Raw genomic sequence first — 25,956 nt, forward strand, 5'->3', positions numbered from 1 at the left:
GCTACTCCAGAGAATCTTCCCAATAATCTTTCATTTTTTGGTTTATCCCATAGATATTCCTTTTTATCCTATCCAAAGTAAAAAAAAATTAAGAAAAAGAAGATCAGAGGACACGGTTAGGATAAATTATAGGTGTGAAGCGGCAGCGATAGAGAAGTTACTCAAATCTTTCCTTCTCCTTTCCATGCCCACTGCCACAACTCACCCTACATCTGGTCAGATTCTTTTCAACACTAGAGGTTGTCTAAGAAATAGTCTCTGTACTCAGCATTCCAAAGTATTTCAGGAGACCTGCTTTCAGAGACATGGTTAGAAGCTGAGACTTAAACATTCTTCCACCACCACATAGTGATGGTTCTAAACTTCACATGCAGGTCTGTCTTCTCCATGACATTCACATTATATGCTTGGCTAAGTACCAGATAGGAGAGAAAACAGCTACACTGGAGACCCCTTGAACCAAAGCAAGATGCCATTTATTTGCCAGTATGTGTCTATAGGTGGAAAGAATGATAAGTCTTTCAGAATCTTCAAAAGACAAAAATAGATAAGGGATTTGGCAGGTGTTACTTACCTGGATTTCAAAGGGCAATCTGAGGCCATATCTTCATGATAGACAAACAAGTTGCCGCATAGACTAGGACCTCTTGGAGTGGACAAAATTGCTTGGCTACCTAAGAAATCACTGCATAATCAAGAGACAAATCACAAAAAAGAAGAAAGGCAAAGGTGTCAGACCTCTAGAATAGTTATTACAGTTTACAAGGAAAATTTCTCAGACAAGGGCCAGTCAACTGTTCTGAGATTAACATCACAAAAGGGCTTATAGTCAGAGTACTATACTAGGCACTGTTGGCAGAAACAAAAGTTCTCTTTCATTCTTTCCTTTTTAAAATTTGTACTAGCCCCTAGCAATGTGAGTCAAGTTAGAGAGCAAAATTTCAACAAAGGTAAAATAGTATAGTATATGCTTGGTACATATGGGCTGTAGAATTAAAGGAATTAGGACTGCAAGGAGATCCAACCAGTTCATTCTAAAGGAGATCAATCCTGGGTGTTCGTTGGAAGGACTGATGCTAAAGCTGAAACTCCAATACTTTGGCCACCTCATGCGACGAGTTGACTCACTGGAAAAGAGTCTGATGCTAGGAGGGATTGGGGGTGGGAGGAGACAGGGATGACAGAGAATGAGATGGCTGGATGGCATCACCGACTCGATGGACATGAGTTTGAGTGAACTCCGGGAGTTGGTGATGGACAGGAAGGCCTGGCGTACTGTGATTCATGGGGTCGCAAAGAGTCGGACATGACTGAGCGACTGAACGGAACTGAGAGCTTATTTTTGTGTATGAGTAAACTAATCATAAAATGTAATGTCAGGGACTTCAGTACTGAGGTCTAGTACCTAACACTCCGTGCTCCCAATGCAGGGGGCCTGGGTTCGATACCTGGTCAGGGAACTAGATCCCAACCAAAGATCCCAAGTGTCACAACTAAGATCCTGTGAAGTCAAAATATACAAATCAATTAATTAATATAATTTAATAAAATACAAAGTCAAACAAATGCTGGGCTGGATGAATCACAAGCTAGAATCAAGACTGCATGGAGAAATATCAACCTCAAATATGCAGATGATACTACTCTAATGGCAGAAAGCGAAGAGAAATTAAAGAGCCTCTTGATGAGGGTTGAAGAAGAGAGTGAAACACCTGGCTTAAAACTCAACATTCAGAAAACTAAGATCATGGCATCTGGTTCTATCACTTCATGGCTAATAGATGGGGAAAAAGTGGAAACAGTGGCAGATTTTATTTTCTTGGGCTTCAAAATCCCTGCGGACAGTGACTACAGCCACGAAATTAAAAGACGCTTACTCCTTGGAAGAAACGCTGTGACAAACCTAGACAGTGTATTAAAAAACAGAGACATTACTTTGCCAACAAAGGTCTGTCTAGTCAAAGATATGGTTTTTCCAGTAGTCATGTGAGAGTTGGACCAAGGCTGAGCACCAAAGAATTGATGCTTTTGAACTGTGGTCCTGGAGAAGACTGTTGAGAGTCCCTTGGACAACAAGGAGAACAAACCAGTCAATCCTAAAGGAAATCAACCCTGAATATTCACTGGAAGGATTGATGCTGAAGCTCCAATGCTTTGGCCACCTGATGCAAAGAGCTGACTCATTGGAAAAGACCCTGATGCTGGGAAATATTGAAGGCAACAGAGGATGAGATAGTTGGTTTACATTACGACTCAACGGACATGGGCTTGAGCAAACACTGGGAGATAGTGAAGGACAGGGAAGCCTGGCGTGCTGCAGTTCATGGGTTCACAAAGAGTCGGACATGACTTAGCAAATGAACCACAACAACAAAGGTCAAAGTGTATATAAGACCCATGGCTGTCCATCTTCTTCTCCCAGGCACATGTTAAGGCCCATATGTGAAAAAAGACTTCCCGATCCTCTTTGCTTTCCCTGCTCCCCAGTCTCCTAATGGGCATGCTTGCAGACATAGATGAATATGTAGCCAAGCACACCCACTGGCTTTCCTTCGTCTCTTAGTAGATGAACCCTTTCCTTCCCTACCTCCAACCATTGCAGGTTTCTCACTGTAAACTGGCTGCCTCATTCATCCTCTTCAGGGACCCTTTTTATTACCTCACCAATCATGGTATCCAGTGGTCTCTTGTTTCTTACCCTAGTTCAGTTCAGTCACTCAGTCATGTCTGACTCTTTGCGACCCTGTGAATCACAGCACGCCAGACCTCCCTGTCCATCGACAACTCCCGGAGTTCACTCAAACTCATGTCCATTGAGTCAGTGATGCCATCCAGCCATCTCATTCTGTCGTCCCCTTCTCCTCCTGCCCCCAATCCCTCCCAGCATCAGACTCTTTTCCAGTGAGTCAACTCGTCTCATGAGGTGGCCAAAGTATTGGAGTTTCAGCTTTAGCATCAGTCCTTCCAATGAAAACCCAGGATTGATCTCCTTTAGGATGGACTGGTTGGATCTCCTTGCAGTCCAAGGGACTCTCAAGAGTCTTCTCCAACACCACAGTTCAAAAGCATCAATTCTTCAGCGATCAGCTTTCTTCACAGTCCAACTCTCACACCCATACATGACCACGGGAAAAGCCATAGCCTTGACTAGACAGACTGTGGTTGGCAAAGTAATGTCTCTGCTTTTTAATATACTATCTAGGTTGGTCATAACTTTCCTTCCAAAGAGTAAGCGTCTTTTACTTTCATGGCTGCAATCACCATCTGCAGCAATTTTTGAGCCCCAAAAAATAAAGTCTGACACTGTTTCCACTGTTTCCCCATCTATTTGCCATGAAGTGATGGGACCAGAGGCCATGATCTCTGTTTTCTGAATGTTGAGCTTCAAGCCAACTTTTTCACTCTCCTCTTTCACTTTCATCAAGAGGCTTTTTAGTTCCTCTTCACTTTCTGCCATAAGGGTGGTGTCACCTGCATATCTGAGGTTATTGATATTTCTCCCGGCAATCTTGATTCCAGCTTGTGCTTCTTCCAGCCCTAATGATGTGGTAATTAAATGCTATTATTTAACATATCCTAGACTACCCTAATACATATTTTGAAGCAAAAATACACCCCATGATCCACTGGCTAAGACTCTGTGCTCCTAATGCAGGGGGCCTAGGTTCAAAGCCTGATCAGGAAACTAGATCCCACATGCCACCACTAAAGATTCTGCATGCCTAAGGATGCACTAAGACCCAATGCAGCCAAATAAATAAATACTTCAAAAATGTACCCCAAAATTGCAGAACAGTGTCCGAAAAGCAAAGCCTCCGTTTGGATTTCTTAAAGATTCTCACTGCCAATTTTATTTCTCTGAAGTCCAGACTACTGTTTTCCATGCCCTAAGTGAGTCGAATTCTGTACTTGCAGTAAAAAAACCTTCACCATATTAGGTGATTTTAACACTCACTGGCAGCCTTAAATAAATTTGTTCCCTAAAATGCCAAGATAGTTATCCTAAGAGTTAGTAGCAGACCTCAGTATTCTATATTTAGAGATTTTAATCTTTGGCTTATTAAAAATGATGATCTGATTCTCTGGTCATACTTCACATTAGACTGGCTAGACTGGCTTCGTGAATATTTAGAAGCAAATTCCCTCTGGGAAAATAAAGAGGAAAAACTCATTCAAGATCATTACTTCAAAACAGCAAGACTCTTGTTTATTTCAGATGATAGAAGCTTTGGTCTCACAAAGGAAATGCTTGTGTTCAACCAACAGTTCCCTCCCCCTCCCCCATTTTTAAACATTGTGATACCTCATTAGTTACTTGATTCTTTCCTATGAAGCTTGGAGGTTTTACTTTAAAAAAAATAAACACAAATTCAAATTAATTTTCATTAAGGAACCTCATGAGAGTCCTTGGGATGACTGGAAACATCCTGGAGTTTTCTAAAGCAGAGTACAAAAGCCTTGAGGCAGGAGACCTAGCTTTATGATTTCAAAAAGTCACCTTGTTGCTCTGTGCCTCCATTTCCTAAACTGGAAAATGAGTGTACTGAATGTGATGATCCCTTCCCGTTCCAACAGGCTGTGATTCCCAGCACTGTGAAAAACCAGGTAGGAAATTCAATTCAAGAGTCTGACCCCTTTGGCCACACACAGTGCTAGATATGTTTGGAGGGGAAAGGACACGTCTTCCATGCTACAGCAGTAGGGGCAATAAGGCAATGCAGTCGTTCTGGAAGGCAGAGTATGAGAAGTGTCTCAAAATGTGTGAGTCAACTTTCCTGCTTTCTCAGATTTCTGGCTAGTGACCATCACTGCAAGTTTCTTTGCTGACTGAGAATCTTGCAAGCCTCAACATCAGTGAGCTTGGCTTAGACTTGGAGACACAGATGAAGGGAGAGATAGAAATGATACGTTCCAAGGTCAGGACACAGCCTGGAAGCTTATCGTTTGCCTCTGTCCTTAGAATACAGAACAACAAATGTCCCCATTAATAAGTGTTTCGGGTTGACCAAAGTTTTGCCACATCCACATATATAAATATCTCATCAGTCCTTATAGTATCTGGAAAATGCCTGGGGAAAATTCCTATTAATTAAGAATTTCTGGCAGTGGATTTTGAGTAACTGAGGTCTGTTTGTTCATCACAAACCTATTATATCCCTCTCTACTGTTACTGCTGCTCAGATGCCCTTTGCCCAAAGAAAAGTACAATAGGTTGCAGTAAAGACTTATTACATCAAAAGACTTTCTCTCCCACCCATTAACACCAACATTTTAGGATCAAGGCTGTTACCTTATTCTAAAATTATAAAAATATGAGCCAGTTCAAATGGGAAAATAAAATACAAATAGCCTCCTTTGAGTTAATTACATTACTTAAATCAAGTGAGACCTCAGATCCATCCTTTAAAAAAATAGAAAAAATGAAACATTAACCACAGGTAACTATTTTATCCCTCTACAGGCATTGAATATGTTTGCAGTTGGCACAGGAGGAAAGCACCCTGACACCTGTTCCTTTGTACAGCTGATGCTGTGAATGTCCCAGCTAAGCCTTTGTGGACACTGAGGGGTTGACAACCTAGGGGTTACAAGTACTGGCTTGTAAACATTAATGAATTTTTTAGAATCATTATCCAGATTTATTAGGAAAATTTCCCAGATTAAAAGCAACCAAAATATAGCAATTAGAAGGCTCATCACACAGCTTCATGATTACAGGAGTCTTGTCCTAGATTCTAATAGACACTGTAACAAACAGGTTCATAAGGGCTGCAAGAACCACAGTTTACAAGAGCAGCACAAAAGCTACTTATTGTTATACATTAGGTGCAGAGAGATACTGTCTGACTCCACTTATAGGAGATACCTAGAATCACCAAATTCATAGAGTCAGAAAGCACATTGGTAGATGCCAGGGGCGGGGTGTGGGGGTAGGGAGAGGGAACAGGGAGTTAGCATTTAATGTGGACAGAGTTTTGGTTTAGGAAGGTGGAAATTTGGGGAGATGGATAATGGTGAGAGTTGCACAGCAGTACAAATGCACAATACAAAGATGATGAAGATAGTCTGTTTTATATTATGTGACTTTTACCACAATAAAAAAAATTTTTTAAATGTTACTTATGGTTCACACTCACATTGCCACAGGACCTTTGTATTTTAAATAATTTAGACCCCAAGACTCCCTTATAAGAGAGACACAAAGCCAATGCAAAATAAATAACTATAAATAAAATGTACAGACTCAAGTTCTTCACTGAACTGACACTGAAGGGCAAAGGCCATTGACTGATCCATGCCAAGGTCTGGACTTCAATGAGACTGAGTGTGGAAAAGAGCCTGTGATCAGTCTGATGCCACTGTTGGCAACCACCCACCTGGCCCTCTCAGTCAATTTCATCCCACTCCTTTCGGGGCAGCTTGCCTTCTATCCAGATTCGACAGGGTTGAATTTGTCTCTATCCAAAAGTTATAACAAATTGACAAGTAAGGGGCATAACTCAATGGGCCCAGACCAGACCTTGAGGATACTGGTGACAATTAGTGTCATGTCACTACAGAGGCTTTCCACGTGGCACTAATGGTAAAGAATCCACCTGCCAATGCAGGAGACATAAGAACCATGGGTTTGATCCCTGGGTTGCGAAGATTCCCCTGGAGAAAGGAATGGCTACCCACTCCAGAATTCTTGCCTGGAGAATTCCATGGATGGAGGAGCCTGATGGGCTACAGTCGATAGGGTGGCAAAGAGTTGGACATGACTGAAGTGACTTAGCATGCAGACAAGCACTAGAGGTAGAGCTAAAGCGGAAGAGATTAGTAGTCAGACATTGCTATTCTCTCTCCAACCTTTTAAAAATTATATATAACTACCAAGCAGCTTCCTAGATATACATGTAGGACCAACACCATACTCTGAAAAAGAATAGCAATTGACAAATACCTTCTGAAGTCATCTAGCACAATAGGTAAAAGACCAGAAAGCTGGCTGAGTTCTGTCTCAAGATCCCCAGGTGACCTTACATAGTCACCTCACCTTTCATCTACTTAGCCATAAAATAGAAAACCCCTCCCCTGCCTTACCAGAATGATGTTAAGATGAATCAGACACTTTCTCTAAGGTATTCTAAGATTCCCCAGCGAGGGCAAGTCCACAAGCATTATAATTAGAGTCACTGCTCCTCGTTTTAAAGAGGAGGAGAAAATGAATAAAGAAAGGAACATGTGGTCACTGAGTCCAAGAACTCAAAGAGCATTAAGCTCCTTCTATAATCCGAGGCAGGTCCCAAGAGAGGGAGACTGACATGGTGAAGTCACACAAGAGTTTGGTGGTTAGGACATGGTCCCCAGATATTCAGTCTTCATATTTGTCTTTGATGCTGTGCTGTTACTTTATTGCAATTATCTTAAAGATTTGGACATGTGAGCACTACCAAGAGAGTGGCAAGTACTTTGATTATGGTTTTTTGGTCCTACCGTAGTGGGGTTAACTGGTCATCAACAAGAGTGCTGAGTTCAAATGTATGTGCTTTAACTTGTTTCCATGCTGTCACTTGTTCCAACAGTGGAAATTTTGGCTCTCCCTATAACTGGATCATTACTGATGACAGGGCAGGAAGGGTACTGTCTCTTTCAGCGCTCAGCATTGGCAGGAAGTGTGCCCACCAATTTTAAGAATGGGGACACAGGAGACTTCCCCGGTGGTTCAGTGGTTAAGAGTTCAGCTTCCAACGCAGGGCATGCAAGTTCAATTCCTGGTTGGGGAGCTAAGATCCCACACGCTTCCTGGGCAAAAACCCAAAACATATAACAGCAGCAATGTGGTAACAAATTCAATGAAGACTTAAAATGGTCCACATCAAAAAAAAAAAGAATAGGGACACAGAAAATAGAAGACTGGGTGAACTTATTTGAAAAAAAAATGTTATCTAAAAGATACACAGACACAGACACACACACACATACACTTGTAGAGGTAAATAAGAGGGCAGAATCAGATGCAGTGATATCTCAGTAATGTTGGGTCTTAGATTAAGAAATGAGGATCCAGAGACCCTGAAGCAAGGGACTAGGCCCTCTAAGAAGATACTGTAGAAAGCTTCTTAATGGCTGTTCTTAAGTGCCTTTTCATCACTACTATCTCTTCAACAGCTCTGAAAGCCCTTTTCACTTCTCTTGACCTTATTTCAAACTATTGCCTGTGCTTAACTGAAGAACCTCCTACTCAATAAATTGCTTCTCCTCCCTCTTCCCTGGCCAATATAAAATAAATTGTTGCTTGACAGACTGCTTTGTTGCCATTTTCTCAAAGTCCTGAAGGAAAGAAACGCACCTTATTTGTACACACATTAACTTAATTTCAGTCTCACCCACTCAAGCACAGCACAATCCTTCAAACTCTGACCCTAGCCTGTTTGCTACTTGGTGTCCATGGCAACCACCGCCAAGCTGCTCAGAGAGCGCTGTAAGGAGTGGCAGTAAAGCGCATCTCCCAACAGAGCCGTTAGCTCTTAACAGGGGGCAGCAGACCCATCTCCGAAGCCTCAGGCACTGGCTTTCATTAGGGGAGGGTAGTGAGTTTTAAGCCAACTTTCACTCTCCTCTTTCACTTTCATTAAGAGGCTCTTTAGCTCCTCTTCACTTTCCCTTCTCCAGGAGATCTTCCCAACCCAGGGATCGAACCCGGGTCTCTCACACTGTAGGCAGATTCTTTACCATCTGAGCCACAAGGGAAGCCACTATCTCCTGGAGTTTGCTCAAATTCATGTCTGTCCAGTCAGTGACGGTACGGTTATCTAAGAGTCAGCTGTGCTGAGGGTTAAAATTGACACCTCTTAAGAAACTTACAACAGGTGGGAGAATAGATGACCCCTGGACTTCTCTAGAGACCTATATTGTCTAGTATTTTGTAGGTTAGTGCTTTCCAGGTTACATAATTTGATTAAGGCACACATTGTTATTCCCACACTTGACTGGCTCAAGTTTATAAAAAAACAAGTGGCTAACTTGACCAGAATCACAAAAAGTTCCTGAGTGTTTTATTAAATAGGTCTTAAAGATCTGAATGCAAATAATGTTATTTAGGGGAGGTACAATGCTAAGAGGAGAAGGCAACGGCAAGCCACTCCAGTACTCTTGCCTAGAAAATCCCATGGACGGAGGAGCCTGGTAGGCTGCAGTCCATGCGGTCGCTACGAGTCAGACATGACTGAGCGACTTCACTTTCCCTTTTCACTTTCACACATTGGAGAAGGAAATGGCAACCCACTCCAGTGTTCTTGCCTGGAGAATCCCAGGGACGGGGGAGCCTGATGGGCTGCCGTCTATGGGGTCACACAGAGTCGGACACGACTGAAGTGACTTAGCAGCAGCAGTAGTGTTGTCCAGGGCTCCTCCCCTGAAGAGTTATGGGCTGCTTCTCACACTCAACCTGTTGAAGATAGAGCACTAATTGTGAAATATTGAAACTAAGTGAAGGTGATAGTCGCTCAGTCATGACTCTTTGTGACCCCATGGATGGTAACCCACCAGGCTCCTTTGTCTATGGAATTCTCCAGGCCAGAATACTGGAGTGGGTAGCCATTCCCTTCTCTGGGAGATCTTCCCAACCCAGGGATCGAAGCCAGGTCTCCTGCATTTCAGGCAGATTCTTTACCATCTGAGCCACCAGGGAAGCCCAAGACTAAGTGGGAGGGCAGGTTTTGCCCAAGACAACTTCCCCAGTAGTATTCTTCTCCCATGATTCTGTCCACTGCAGCTCCCACCACACCTCTTGCTTAACTAACTACAGTCACAGATTTCAACACCCCAAGAGACAATACACATGAATGCCTAGCCACTTTCTAGTGGTCCCTACCACTCAGTAACCTACAACTCATTCTCCTCACTTTCTTAACTCACATCAAGAATGCATGCATGATAATCTTGCCATCAAATTCTTTTTTAAAGAAAAAAGAGCCATGTTCATAATGGTCCAGGAACTGGAGGATTTATGAGCCAAGAGAAAATGGTATTGTTTCTCCAAATATAGAGAAAGCCGTTCAGCCTTCAAACTGCTTTCATGAGTTCCATATTATTGGCTTTGCTCAGGGAGCTTAGCTGAAAAGTTGTCAGATGGAGATGAATTTCCCTTAACTGTACTCCAGAGGAAGATGGGGATGGTTTCGTTTGTGATCTCATTGCAACAGAACCCAACACATCGAACAAAGTTTGTTGTTTTTTTTTTTTGCATACAGAGGAACTAGTTCAGATTTGGTTCTTTGTAGAAACTGGAAAGAACCCATTACTCAAGTGTTCTCTTCATAGAATCTACATAAATAAGAATAATATTTGAAGTGGCAGAAACAAGTGAATGGTTTTATCTTCTTAGCTGAGTGAGAAAAGGAAACAGAAGGCTCTTATGCACAATCCTTTCCAGTAGAACTGCTGAAATGTAAAGATATGGTTTCAAGCTGTCCTTGAAAGCAAGACATTCCTATGTGTGCTGCCTGGGTCTGTCCTCCCAGATAAATACTAGTAGCAAGTTTAAAGAAAAGGTGAAAAACAAAGAAGACGTGGTTCTAGCCTCCAAGGAGATCATGAGTTCATAGAGAAGCAGTCAGGTAGACAGATGATCATGGTCTAACTGCAGTGACAGAAAGGAACAAGATCCTAATGGGAATGCACAAGAAACATGCCTGACTTAGAGACCCGGACAGCTTGTTCCTGATGACTTGTTGAACTGAGTCTTCAGGGGCCAATAGTTCACCTGGTTTGGTGAAACGGGGTGGAAATTTGTATTTGCATAGATATGACAAGCTCCCTTGTCAGAGTGAATGCTAATAAGCAGTGCCAATTAGGAAACGAGAGTAACTCAGATGTTGTAAAGCAGACTGGTTGAAACTTGATACCAATAAGAACACAGACTATATTGGCCAGAACACAACTCTATCTTTCATCACGACCTTTTGATCCTCAAGAAACAGAATTTTTCCACTAGAAAATATAGTAGCATGATATCTGAAATGAGAAGATTCTGCTTAGGGATTAAACTACCCCATCATTTTATGATGAAGAAACTGAGGTGCAGAGAGAGACTAATACATATAGCAGCCACACAAGCAGTGAGTGAAAGAGAAAAGATTTAAACCCAGATCTGATTGCAGTGTCCAGCTTCCTTGCACCACACCACCCAAGACTACGCCAGTACAGGGACCAAACAGATATCTACATATGGACTCCCTTGAAGAGGCCACCTGCCTTCTCACCCCACCCATCCCACTTCCCACCCAACTACCTGGAATTAGTGTTTAGGTTAAGAGTCCATTCGTAAGAAAACATACTATACCAGAAAGATGACGTTTGAAGTCAATATAAAGTCTCATCTTTTTTCCCTTGTATTTGGAGTACTCTTTTTTCTCATCATCCAAAAACGTTGATTGAACACCTGCATACATGGCACTGTGCTGAATGATATACACACTAATTAGTTTAAACTGGGGCCCCGCCCTCAAGTTCTTTGAGTCTAATTGGTACAACAGGACATGTGCCTAGTTTGGGTAAATAATCAGTAGTCTGAGGAAAGGATGAGAGGTAGAAACCATGTAGAAATTTACAAGTGAGAGCAATCACCAGACAAGCAGAGTAGAATGCAGGCCTCCTGAGGGCAGTGTGCTTTGCGTTATTCATTACCATATCCCCAGCACCTAAAACAGTTTGGAACCTAGTAAGTGCTCAATAAATATTTGTTGGGTTAAATAAAGAGCTTCTTGACATTTTTCGGGTGGGGGGAGGGTAGTCCTGGCATTTATCACTTGGAGAATAATTCCCAGTCCTCGGTGCACTGCATACTGTGGCTTTTGCTTATGGTACACCACACCAACTCCCCAGGGAGATGTGTAGCCATGAATGCACAGCCTATGGCTTAAACCTTTGCAAAATCTTTGCAACGCTGCACTCTCTGCCACTCCATACCATGGATGCATGTTTCCCAGGGGTGAAGGCTAATGTGGAGCCAGGGCTTTTTGTTTATGTGTTCCTTATGACCTCAAGCTCTTTTTAGCAAAAGGCACAGCCCTTTGATAGCAATGCAGTTCTGGGAGACATGACTCCATTATGTGCTGGCTCATCTAACAAGACAGGACACAGATTCTGATTTAAAAGCAAGCTCCTTTAATGAGTTTTGGTTAGGCTTAAAGGATAAATAGTTGTGATTACTGTCAGTCAGCATAGGTTGTAAATCTCCGTCTTAGATGCTTATATTCCATTAAGGGGGACTCAAATGGGCATCACAGTACAATTCCCTTTAAAAAGTGGAATCTGGACCAAAAAAGCAGCTTCAAAAACAGTCATTCGTGCATCCCCAAATGGTCAAGTTCTTGGTCTTCCAGGGTTTTGTACTGGGTTATGAGTCTTTCCGGAGAAGGCAATGGCAAGCCACTCCAGTACTCTTGCCTAGAAAATCCCATGGATGGAGGAACCTGGTGGGCTGCAGTCCATGGGGTCGCTAAGGGTCGGACACCACTGAGCGACTTCACTTTCACTTTTCACTTTCATGCATTGGAGAAGGAAATGGCAACCCACTCCAGTGTTCTTGCCTGGAGAATCCCAGGGACAGGGGAGCCTGGTGGGCTTCCATCTATGGGGTCACACAGAGTCGGACACGACTGAAGTGACTTAGCAGCAGCAGGAGCATGAGTCTTTCACTTAATTTTATCATTGTACAAATTCTTATTACTGTTGGCTGCCAGAGCTTGGGAAGAGATAGGTAATCAGAACATATCAGAACAGTGAAGGAAAACCAAGCATTCACGTAAAAAATGAGAAGTTAAAGCCATCCCACTCTCACTGTGGCTTACACTAACCTCATGGTACCACAGTGCTGTGCCAGCACGTAATTTCAAGTCAAAGATTTATATTAACACGAGTGGAGATGGATCTGATTTTGTAGTGCAAAATGCTAACCATGTGCACTCTGATTTCTTCCCAAAGCTCACAAAGCCGAAATCCCTTTCAGCTCTGCAGGCACACCTCCTAAGAAATTAGAACATCACGTGCCATCACACAGATATGGTGCTGAACACCCTGCCAACTGTCATCCTTTCACCTCTCGAGGGGTGTAGTTCAGAAGGTACTTGGTTTACGGCAGAGTAGAAGGAAAACATTAAAAGAGGAACACGCCTAGCATAGCCATATACTCTAAAACCACAACTCTGATTAGGAAACTTTCCTGGATTAAAGCAAGAATAAATACCACCTTGTAGAGCTTTACATATTTTTTTTTTCAAAGCAGTTTTGCACAGCATCTTCTTCAATCCTCTGAGGTTGGTAGCGTTCATAGTGTTTTCTCCATTACATAGATGAGAAATGGATATAAGAAGGTTAAATAACTCGCCTGAGATCACATAGGTAAGAATGCTGAATGCTCCTTGTTTCCAAAAGAGCTATGCCCACTCTATGTCTAGAAGGACACATTTGGACAGCAGTCGTGGAAGTCTTGCTATACCATCTTAACTATGTCCTGCCCCAGTCAGCTCCCCAGCTTTTGGAAAGATATAGCAAATAACCTTTACTTTAGGCTTAGGCATTTCTCTTTCCCCCTTCATCACTCTGTTTCCTGAAAGAACAATTAAGATCCATCTGGGACTAATTATAGTGATTCTTGAATTTGAACCTGCAGCCATTACCCAATTGAGGTCACTTATTTTAAATTAACTCGCCTGGTCAGAACACAGGTTTGGTTATCTTCAGAGCCCAGTGCAGATAGGCACCAGCTCACTCAGACTTTTAATTAACCAGCCAAATAACCTGCACTATGACAAACTGCCTATGATGTGATGGAGTGGTTAATTTGCATTCAGACAAGGATCAAAATGCATTGTCAGAGCTTCAGGGACTGAGTCCTAGAAACCTTCACACAGTCTTTTGTTCAAGGCTGTGAGCCTCTTGCCTTTGGTTCCTTCTAATTAGTTTTCCTGTGCTTTTGTTCAGATTATCCAACATTCATCACAAGTGCAGCCTGTGATTAAACAATGACAACTCATGTCATATGCTGATAGGGAATCGAAAATTGGAGTCATAATCGTATGAACCAAGCCCACGGCTTTGAGAAATAATTAGGGGAAACCAAAGGAAAATTCCCAGGGTGCCCCACAATAAAGGAGAATTTCCAAAGATTCAGGCTATAACTGCTCCTCACTTAGGTAATAATACATAATAACAGGAGGTGCTCAGTCTTTATTGAATTGAATCCATAGTGGGAGCTGATCATTCCACAGAAACCACGATAGCTCTTATGATTAGTAATTATTATTATGGCTGCTCACACTTAGTGACTGGGCTTGGAGTCAGGCACATCTGATTTCGACTCCAGGCTTCACCATTTTCTGCCTTTGAGGCCTCAGGCAAATCAGCCAACAGTTCTTTGTGCTTCAGTTTCCTAACATGGAAGGTGAAATTAATAATAGTGCCTAACTTGCAAGGTTGTGGTGGGGATTTGATGAAACAAAACATGTTTAAAAAATCACTTTCCACAGTGCCTTGTACAGAGTAAGTGCTCAATAAATGTTAGTTTATGTTTGTCTTCTGTCCTATTCTACCACCAGACCTTGTCCAGGGCATATTCCCACCTGGGATCCTCCTTCCCTTCTCTCTGCCAAAAATAATTCCCCGCATCATTCAACATCTAGTCTAAAAGATATCTTCCTCTCCAGGGGGAAAGTCTTCCAGCATCTGAACTTGGTCAATCCCATCCCCTTTACTTTTCTAGATTTTGTATTATTTTAAATGGCACCTTCAGTCTACTGCTTCATGAGCAATGTGGACTTTTCTCCAGGGTACACTTAAGCCTTTCATGTTAGAAACATTAAGTACCATAATTGGTGCCATACAATGGGGGTACAAGTTGAGTCAAGAGAGAGGGGTGGGGGCTTTCTGGTGACCCAATGGTCAAAACTCCATGTTTCTAATGCAGGGGGCCTGGATTTGATCCCTGTCCTGTCAGGGAAGTAAGATCCCACATGCTACACGGTGTGGCCAAAAAATAAATTACTTAAAAAAAAACAGAGATGGAGGCATAAAGGGAAGTAATATTGCTTTAGCCCCCTTATATCTCGAGCCCTCTACTGGAAATTCTGCATTAATCGTAATGCAGTAGGTGTCATTATGAGCCCTACTTTACATATGTGGGAAGTGAGGCTCAATGAGGGAAATGACTTGTCCAAGGTCACTCAGCTACAATGAGGAGAAACTGGTGTTCTAGGTCAGTCTGATTCCGTAGGCCACTCCCACCACCCTCACACTTTACTGCCTACCTCATTATTTTTATCAATTGCAGTCATGCAAATCAAAGCGATATGTAGATAACAGAGTGCAACATATGTGACTTAAGGTCACTGCAGTTATAGCAGATGCTGTTGGTGCGCCCCCCCCGCTCCCGTTGGGCAATTGCTGTTTCATACATGCCAACAGCATCCTATTGTCAGCACGTGCTGTTCTCACTAGAAGTCAGATAAATCAGACATGTTGGGAGGAATTAATCCTCCTGACAGAAGCTACCAGCCAGTGGTGAATAGGAACTGAAAGACACAGACTTCAACTTCCGGGCCCTTCAGATGGGTGAGCAGCAGACCACTCCCAGAGGTACTCAGACCCCCTGTTCATCCGTGCACCTGTGCTGGCTTCTTTCCCTTTGCTGTCTCACGTCCTCATCCCCCTACCAGTGCATCCTGGAATCACTCCCCAGTGAAACCACTGGTCCTCTAATCTCTGTCTCAGGGTCTACCCAGAAATTCCTCCTTTGGCACCTTACCCAGGCGTCTGCTCAGGTGTCCTCAGGATGGCCCCCACCTGCCCAGGGCTCCCCAGGGCAGTTCTCCAAGGGTGCACCCCATAAGTTCAATATCTCCCTTCCTACTCCTTTTCATGAGACTCAATCTTGGACGATCCTGCTTTTCATTTTTCAAAGTGCATTTATTATCATACGGATAGCTAGTTCTTTAAGTCCGGTGCGCATCACAGTCAACTGTGTGTTGAAACGCAGACTCCAGGGTCCTAAACCAGACTCTGTGAATCAGGCTCTCTGGAGAGTAGTGCCCGGGTACTTGCATCTTCACAAACACCCCAGGTGATCCATGCCACCCCAAGGTTGAGCTTCCAAGGAAGGTGGATCGTGTTCCTTAGTGTTCTCTCTACCACCACGGCCCCTGTGGATTCAAGTGAGAAAGCCTGGAATAGCCATGCCTCCTTGCTCCTGAAATGAAGTGTAGATTGGCCAAGTCCAGTTGTTACTGTCAGAGTGGGGCAATCCAAGACCCCCGAGTAATGGTGTAGACATCCATCTTACTGACCCTGCCAAATTTCTGCTCTCACTCCTCTCACTGTCCCCCCACCCCCATTCTCTTCTGTGGTAGAAACACTGTGACTCCTACGCGTGAAAAATTAGGTGATGGCCTACGCTTCTTTGTGGGCAGAACCATCCCCTGCCTCCCCACACACATCTTCTCCCGAGACACGCTTTCTATGTGGTTTGAATTCATGGTCCTGATCAATATTGGAGGCAGGACAGTGGCAGGTGGCAGTGTGAATTACTTTGCTGTTGGTTTACCCCCAGTTCAATTCACCCCTCTGCTCTAAGTGCAAACATCAGCTCCTTCCCTGTACCTCCAACCCAGAGCTATCCAGACCAGTGCCTTCAATACCCCTCCACACCAAGTCCTGATGTCTCTCCAAATCCCTCACCCCATAGCAGCAGGAAACTACATCTCTCCATTTTAAGAGTGAGGGCATAAAATCAGGGAAGGCTTCATGGAGGAGGCTGCATATGAGATGTGCCTTGAAGGACAGATGTGATTGCCACAGAGAAGGATAGATAGGGGAAACATTGCAGTAGGAATAAGGAAGGGAAAATGTAACTAAGATAGGATAAGCACGGGGCACTGTGTTAGGAGCTATAGACATTGATACAGCATTTCATTGATTCCTCACTGCAATTCTGTGAGGTAGGTACTAATGATAGACCCATTTTACAGACAAGTTCATTGAATCAGAGAGTTTAAATTAACCACCCAAAGTCACATAGCTATTAAAGGGCAAAGTAGGGACCTAAACCCAGATAGTCTAGACTATACTCTTGACCACCATATTTCACTGCCTCTCAACTATTATGTTCCCTGTTTTACAGCTGGAAAACTGAAACTGAAAGGTCAAGTAACTTGCCTAATGTTTCACAACTTGGACTTAGCAAAGCTGGGATGCACTGCCCTTAGCAGATCACCTTTTCTTTACTATATAACCACTTATACTCCTTCTAACTTAGCTTTTCCAGTGAACCATATCAGTCACAACTTCTTATGGAGCCAGCCCTGGCTTACCATTACAACAAATGCCTATAGTTGGTCCAAATAAAAATCTTCCCTCTAGTGTGTAAGCACTGTAAAACAGCAAGACTCTCCTGAAATCAAGAGAAATTTCCCTCTGAAATACATCTCTCTCTGTTTTCAAAATAGTATTCTCTTTAAGTCACCTGTTTGTCAGGCTCGCACTTATAAAAACCACAGGAAAAAAATTCTTTAGTTGGAGACAAAGTCCTTCCTATCTCTAGCAGGTTATGAGTTAATCATTCTCAGTATGCTGTACATAGTTCTGTTCTCACACTTCTCCTGATGGGTTATAGTTGTCTCTTAACTTGGCAATCTTTCCTACTCTAATGGTGGGATCCTCCAGGCTAGGCACCAGGTTCTGGTGACCTCTGCCTCCCCAGTGTCTGGACGCAGGATTGGTACAGAGCAGGCTTTCAACAAATGTTCACTGAAAGAAGGAATGAAGGAAATGTGATTAAGAGAAGCAGCCTTTCCATCCACTGGGTACTTCTGAGTCCAGTGGTATACAGGTAAACTGACTTTCAAGGTGGGGGGGGGAGTCCTAATTTATAGTGTTGGCTAATTTCTGTGATGTATTGGATTACCCCAAAAAATTCACTTGGGCTTTTCCATACCATCTTACAAAAACTCAAACCAATATTTTGGCCAGATCAATAAATATTTCCACCATGGCTGACTTCAAGCTACCAGTAGTTTATTGTATCGGTGTGATCACAAAAGTGCATGAGCTATCAGATGAGGAAGAGAATGGAAATTCAAATAGCGAAAGACCAAACCACACATTTGTGAATTAGGAGAATTCTGTTTTACAGCCCAGAAACTAAGCTCCTATCATTTGTCATCCATTTGGAAATTGAGATAAACTTAAACGACACGGCTCCCAGAAGAGAGAGAAACTTGCCAAGTAAGGAACTATCCTGAAAACCAAAGGCCCAGGAAGCACACTGGGTTTCTGAGATATATTTTCTTTTATTTGAAAATGAAGACATGTTTACTTGCTTCCTTCAGCAATCAGAAAATTTCCCAGAGTAGGGTGTCAAATGTTGGAAGCGTTGCACAGACAGAAAATGCATTCACAGAGGCAAAATCAGGGAGTTTGAAGGAGAACATCTCATTTTCCACACCCCACATTTCTTCCTCTCCCCTCCCAGCTTAAAGGCCTCAACATCCTGGGTTGAACCTGAGTGTCTAAAATTCTACCCAACCATCCATGGTTCGGCTTTGCACAATGTAATGGAGCTAATAAGTAAATGGTAGGATTTGAATCCAGAACCACCTGACTTCAAGGTTCACAGCTCTTTCTAGAACAGAATCTTTAACAAATACTTCTTGTAAGCTTTCAGGGTGATTCATACCACATCTATGAAGAGTTTTAGACTCTTACAAGTTTCAACTCTATCATTTCAGGTGAGATACTAGAATTCTTGATCCTGATAAATATCTACAGATGGGAAAGTGTGGGTCCTGGGCCACTGAAGGAAGTCTTGCAATATCCTGCTCGTATCCAAGTGGTTGTGGCTTGAAAAAAAAACACATGTTGGAGTGACTATTCAGCCTTATGCCAGATGATGCCTTTCCTTTTCTCTTTAATCCAAGTAGCGAATCCAGTGGCACTGCCAAGCCTTCTACTCACCACCCGTACAGTCCTTCAAGTAGGTCTTGAGATTCAAGATTAAAGGGCTTTAGGTCCAATTTTACAACACCTACAGAGAAAAGAAAAAAGATACAACTTGATATTTAGCATAAAGTTGTAAATATTAAAACAAAAGTTGCTGTAAGTGTGAACATAAAATAGTTGACAGTAAATTTCATAAGAGAATGCATAAAGGACACTGCTAGTTAAAATATATTGTTTAAAATAAGTTATCAGTGATTTAGGGAGACAGCTGATAGAAAATGCAGAGGCTACGAAGTCAGACACACAGCTCTGTTGAAGAGAAACTAACGCTCTCTCTTGCTACATTACTCTAGGTTGAATACTAGTTAAAAACACCCCCTGGGAAAAAAGCCTAGAGTATTGCAAATAGAAATAGGGTGCTGTGAAAGGTCTTCTAGATGAGATAGTTTAAGAAAAGACACAGTGTTTGGAAATGCATCATTTTACTGGAAGTTAGGCTGATGGAAAAGTCCAGATGTTTTAAGTATTTATTATTTGCCCTATGACCAAGAACTCTTAGCTGATCAAAGCTGCTGGGCTTCCTAGGTGGGGCAGTACAAGTAAATTGCCTTAGGAAAGCCTTTGTAAGTTTTCACATTTGTCATTTGTACACAGTCTTGGGCATTATCTGCTACCTCCCAAACTGCCCATCATCTTGCTCCCTTACAAGACTCATGACCCTTTGAAAGTAGATGGGGATACTCTTAAGATTTGAACCATAAGGCAAATAAAACTTGTTTTGTCTGAACAGGAAGACATGGTCTGTATTCTCTTCCCTAAAGACACAGCTGCATTAAGGCAATATTCGCCACTACTCCTGACGGTACACCAGAGGATTTGCAGTGACATCTGGATGAATAGATTTTGTTTTCACACAGTTGTATTTATTTTCTTGTATGTAGTTTCATGGATATTATTGCTTTGGACACTGCTAAATTTAAGTAAACAAGCAGCTATAGAGATAAATATCAAGAAAATGATAATATTGTGGTATGTGGATAGATCACAAATTGTTAAGGAAATTTCTGAGGATACGAAATTTGAGAAATAATGTTTTAGGGTTAATACAATGAGGCGTTCTCACCAAGATCATCATGTATTGAAATGGTCTCTTAGTCCTCCAGGCAAGAATGATCCATTGCTCCTGTAACTTGGTTGTGGCCATTTATTGCCTCTTATTTGTGTGTTCTCTTTGCCTCTCCCGCTATTTAAATCTTCTACATATTCTGTTCAGTCACAGTGAACGTAATATTGAAGTCTGGGAAGTGAAACTTCCCAAAGACATGTTCTTGGGTGGAATCTTTGTCCTCTAATCCTCACATCCTAGCATTTTATTGGATGCCCTATTCAACTGCCGTCTCTCTGCATAAGCTTTCCCTGTAGACAGTATATATGCTGATGAGATTTCTCGGTTATCCTCCCATTTTCCTTCTTTATGAGAAGCTTCAGCCTTTCTTTTTCCGTCTGCACCCTCCCCATCGCCATTGGACTAACTCTGGTATGGGTGACTAACTCTTCTCTGCTTCACTAATCCAGCACATCTTTCAAATCAGATGCCTGCAATATGAAGCCCTGACATTCAGTGTGTGCAGATTGAGATTATTAGAAAAATAATTCTAAAGAAATTGACTTCTGATATATGTTTACTAAGACTAAAGCAATTTAGTAGCTTGGAGTTTTCATTCAAGAAAATGAACGGCTTTTATCATATCTGATGGAAGATTTCTTCTGGGAAGTATGGCATATTCTGAGACTGATTTCTGCTACATATATCAGAAGTTAATTCCTTTAGAATTATTTTTCTAATCTCAATCTGCTGAAATTAGATAGGTTGCCATAGGATAGCAGTATCTTCTTGTAACTGAGGAAGCAGAAAAGGGAGGGCGACTGAAAAAATGTCTTCTCTTTGAACATACACACACACGTGGTCTAATAGTTTTTTCTTGAAGAGAAAATATCTATACAATGGGTAAATCTGGTGAATTAACAACAGAAACCTGCTTCATCTCTCTCCCCAGCCCTCCAAACGTTCTCAGGGTACCTAAATCAAAGAGAAACAGATTAAGGTGAACAGCAAGGCATGTTCTGTACTCAAAGCAAGATCAATCTTTATACATAGATCCTTTTCTGGCACTGATGTAGAAAACCCAAACATGGAGATACTTAGGTCTGCAAATAACCTAATCTGCATACCAGATGGATCTAAGGGGAAAAAACATAGACACTTTTCCACACATACATTTTTTTTTAATGTGAGCATAGAAAAACAGATGCTTTTGCTCCCAAAGGGTCTGTGGGCCTCTCTCAAGTAGTCTTATGGAGCAATTTAACTTCAAATTTCTAAAATTATGCAGATTAAGCATTAAATTGGAAAAGGAAGGGCCTCTAGAAAACCAACTCAACATTTTCTGAATTATTTTTAGCTGCTCAATAATACCCAGCCCCCAATTTCACAGAGAAGTGGATGGGGGTGTCAACAAGGGGACATCTCCCCCCAGTGGGTCGACTGATTCACTGACTTCTTTAACAAATAATTTAATGCTGTGCTACATGCATGGTTCAGTGAGTTTGTATATAAGAGCTTTTTCTCCTGTGAATGAAACTATTGTCTAAGTCTCACTTAATGAGGATTGTGGCACTTTTTTCTTTCAGGTCCTATTTGTGGGCATAAAAATAAATCTCCTTAAAACAATGAATTTTATCTACATTTCACACTTGTTCCCTTCTTGCATTGATCATATCTGCCATCGCATCAACTCATCCATCTTCTCCAACAAATCTTAGAAAGGCACAGCGTATAAACAACATGGGTTTGGGAACTGGGTATTTCCTCCTGAAATTTCACAGTAGACTGTAAAATGGCTTTTATACTTGAAGTTCTGAAACTAATTCAGGAAGAGCGATTATAATTGCTATAAAAGCAAAGTTGAATATTCTCTTGGTTACAGAGTCATTAAAGAACTGAGGGTACAATTTATGCCTTCTTCATTTGTAACAGATGGAAAGAAGAAAGATTTAAGACAAACTGAACAAGAACCACTGTCATTAACTAGTTCATTTGTGCACAGTATTACACACAAACCTTCCATCCCACCCTTCTTCCCACAAGCCCTGCACCAAAAACTCAAAAGAAGGAAAGACCGAGAGCAAAACACGACACTTTTGGCAGTGAGGCCTCACTTAGCTCACATCCGTAAGGATCATTGCTGTCCTACGTAAGTAAGATTTTGAGACAATTGAAATCTTAGGTATTGGGAATTTGAGCATTTCTGATGGAAACCTTCCCTAAAATGTATTCTAATTTCCCCAGGTTTTTCAGCAGAAATTACTGAACACAACAAGCTATACCCTGATGACTCAGGCACTCAGGATGAACATCCATGATTATACTGTAGTACAATGTCGTCTATTTTTTTTCCCAGACTCCTCCTTCCTCTTTAAGTCAGTCTATCACTTCCTCTGCTGCCAGTGTACCTCATTCTAACATCACTCCCCTCTCTCCATAGACACCTCCTTCAATTTGTAGCTTTTCGTTTACTGTGAACTGGAAAACCAAGATTGGTAGGAACTGTAAGTTAAATAAGAGTGAAGAAGGCACTGAAAGTAAAGCTGAAGAAATAATTACAGCCTTTAAGTCTCTGTGACACCTCAAGGTTCCTATCTTTAGATAACTTTCCCATCTCTTCCAGTTTAAGCTTAATTTCAAAAGGGTAGTACTGTGAGAGAGCTACGTTCAAATAAGTGAGTTTGTTTGACCCAGACCATCTGGGCATGGGTTAAAGTGGGTATTCTAATAGCTTCAAGTTTTTCTGAAAGAGAAACAATATCTTAGTAAATGACTCCTCTCCACAGTTATTTAACCCCACATCAGTACATGATGCACGTCCCAAACTCCTTTGCAGATGTTATTCAGTTTGATCCTGACAACACTGCTAAGATAGGAAAGGCCAGGCTCATGGTCTAAGATCACAGATATGGTGATGGAGGCTGGAGACAGTTAAGTGACTTGCCTGTAATCAAGCTGAGTACGTGACAAGGTTGGGCACCTGGGTTCTCTTTGAGGGGGCTCATCTAACAATACTTGTGTTTTCTGTGGCTCCCTCTCGTCTTCCTGATTCTCCAAAGGAGACTTAAAGCCTGCGTCTGGTGAGACAGACTTACTCTGTTTCCTTTGGGCTCACTTCTTTATTTCTCTCCAAGCTCTACCAGATGTCTTAGGAATCTGACTCATTTTTCTCACAGAACTCACCCCCCCCCGATTTTATTGTGTTGAGGGTTGTCAGGGAATTAAAAATTCAACAAATGTATGGTCCCAACTTGCCATCAAAAGTTAACAGATGTCACCAGGAAGGATGTTTTTTGCCAGCGGACACTGAAGAATACATCCCAGAAGATACCTAACAGCTCATTTTATGTCATGGCGGTGTGAGAAATCACCTCCTCAAGACAATCATTAACCTTTCATTCCCTCCATAAATAATCAGTTAGATATGTGGCTCATATTTTAAATTAATTGAAATCAGCTCTCTTCCTCTCTGGACTTGAAATGACTGGAAATAAGCATGCTATTTACATATATGTTTCCATTCCTCTATCCCTCCCAGCAGACTGTGGACGTCTCTTCTCTAAGAACCTAAAGTCATTATTGACATTTGACATTTAGCATATATTAAGAAACCATGTAATGTACTGCCAAGAGTGAGTTCTGGAGGTACACAGACCTATGTTCTAAGTCCAGCTTTAGTATTTCTGTGGCCTTGGGTAAATTACAAAAATTCTCTTTGGTTGAGATTCCTCATCTGCAAAATGAAACCAATGGTACTTAAGCTGTTAAATTGTTCCAAGGAATACAGCACCTAGCATAGTGCTTGACATATACTAGGCACTCAGTTAAGGGTAGCTGGTTTTAATATTATCATTATGGCCCTTTATATGTAGTTCTGGTTTGAGATGTATACAACGTTGTTGTTTTCTCCAGTTGTTCTTAGACCCTTGACAGCTGTGTCCATCGAGGAATGTATGATCAAGTTTAATGGCCCCTTATTTGCACAGGTTCCAAATACGATATTCATACTTTTGTGTTATTTTTCTAGAACAGGGCTCGTAAAGTGAAATTAGCTTTAAGCTTCTGTAAAACCTGGTTCTGCCTCTGGTAGTGTCTTTAACCTCTATTTTATCTCCTGCCCTATTCCCACTCCCATATACTACTCTGCACATAGTCAGTCCTCAATAAAATGAAATTTTATAAAATCCTTAATTAACCAGAATTTTTCCTGTACTTAACTGTAAGGAAATAAGCTTATGTCAGGTATTTCGTCAAAAACTTCCAGCTGCCAACTAATACATTTAGTTAGAAAGTATTCAATCCACTTATATGTTTTCAGATAATAAAAATGCACTGTGTGAACTGTAAAACTTAGTGTTAAATTAATACAGTGTTTCTCATGAAAATTAGGCTAAGAGTGATGACTTTAAGGCACAGTTTCTCAGCCTCAGCACTACTGACACTTCAGGCTGGATAATTCTTTGTTGTGGGGGCTGCCCTGTGCTCTGTCACCCCTCCCAGATAGGACAACCAAAATGTCTCCAGGCATCACCAGATGTCCCCTAGGGGAAAAATCCCCTCCCCCACAGCCTAGGATGTCACAATCATCACCAAAAGAGGTTCACAAGTCTTTCATATTAAGATAGGAAAAGGCAGGCATGCACTTTAGGAAAGTTTTTTTTCCCCTCAAATCACTTCTGCTAGAAAAGTTTTCAATAAGCCAAAGCAACCTCGATTAACCTGAAAATCCCATTAACCCCATTCCTTGTGTGTTCTATTCCCTAAGCATTCCAGATAAAGAAAGAAAAATGTACCATACATTCTATTTTCTAATTTGTATGCAAAGTTCAGCCCATTTTCTGGCTCAGCAGCTAAGTACAGAAATCCAGTTCATGGGTGAGGGCTCATCAGCTTCATCACGTTTGCCATCTATTTTAAATGACACTGATGCTACTGACCTGGAAGTTTAGAGAGCTTCTTTTGCCCCTGTTGTTGACATTTTTAACTTTCATATTAGCAGTTTGTCCTGTTATCCTCTGCCTGAAAGTAAAATGCAACAAAAAGCAATCTAGCCCAATTCATCATAATTTACTGTGTATAAAAGACCTAGCACTCTGTCAATTATTTAAAAGTAATTTACTGTAGCCATCCCAATGATTGTGCAATTGAAAAATGTCCTTGAGTAAGCAGTGTTTATTATCTTTTGTTTCTGCAGGTTGTGATCCTGGGGAAACATTCAAGAGGTTACCACTACATGCTTGCTAACCTGGTAAGAACAGCAGAGTTCAAGTTTTCCAGGCCATTATACCCTATTTAGTTTGTGTCACCTGTAATTATCCTGAAAAGAAATATGAAAGAAACCTAATGTGTTTTCTAGACACTTGGAAAAATGAGTCCATAAATACAAAAACCTGAATGCAATAGCCTGTTCTCAATTATGCTGTCTCTGTTTTAGCTGTGAAGCTTATATTTTCTCATTTTAAAAAAATAATAATTTGATATGATTCTTCACTGATTATTCTTAGATTTAACTTGGATTTGAAATGTCAACTATTTTAATCAGGTTTGAAATGTAAAACAAGGAACAGAGGATACAAGAAACAGACTCTTTCCCCCAATTAATCCAAGCGTATGTGTACATTTGTACTGGATTTGTCTTTCTAGAAACAGTCTACTACTGAATCTTTTCAAACCAGATATGAAAAAGTAGGCTTGAACAAGGAAAATTCAGTGATCTTGTCAAAGGCTATAGCCACCTTTCTAAGTATAGTAAAATCCAACTTGAATCTTTAACTTCAAAGTCCCCATGCCTTTAAACTTTGTGACATTCTAGAAATTAGTATTTCATTAAGGTTGGTTTATAGCTCTTCTTTCTCTGAAAGGACAATTGATTTAGG

At 41.5% G+C, this 25,956-nt stretch overlaps 1 protein-coding gene across 3 annotated transcripts in view; it reads left to right on the top strand.

The window, feature by feature from the left end:
• The window catches only part of GRIA3 (glutamate ionotropic receptor AMPA type subunit 3), a 314,305-nt gene that overhangs the window by 172,668 nt on the left and 115,681 nt on the right, over positions 1 to 25,956 (top strand). For all 3 annotated transcript variants that reach the window (XM_055437923.2, XM_088834231.1, XM_055437921.2), the window contains one exon: positions 25,275 to 25,328. In XM_055437923.2, the coding sequence (XP_055293898.1) occupies positions 25,275 to 25,328 (54 nt within the window). The remainder of the gene's footprint in view (positions 1 to 25,274; positions 25,329 to 25,956) is intronic.

Source organism: Moschus berezovskii, chromosome X (assembly GCF_049115385.1).
Source record: "Moschus berezovskii isolate FMDL1 chromosome X, NW_MosBer_1.0, whole genome shotgun sequence".
NCBI classification, from domain to species: Eukaryota; Metazoa; Chordata; class Mammalia; order Artiodactyla; family Moschidae; genus Moschus; species Moschus berezovskii.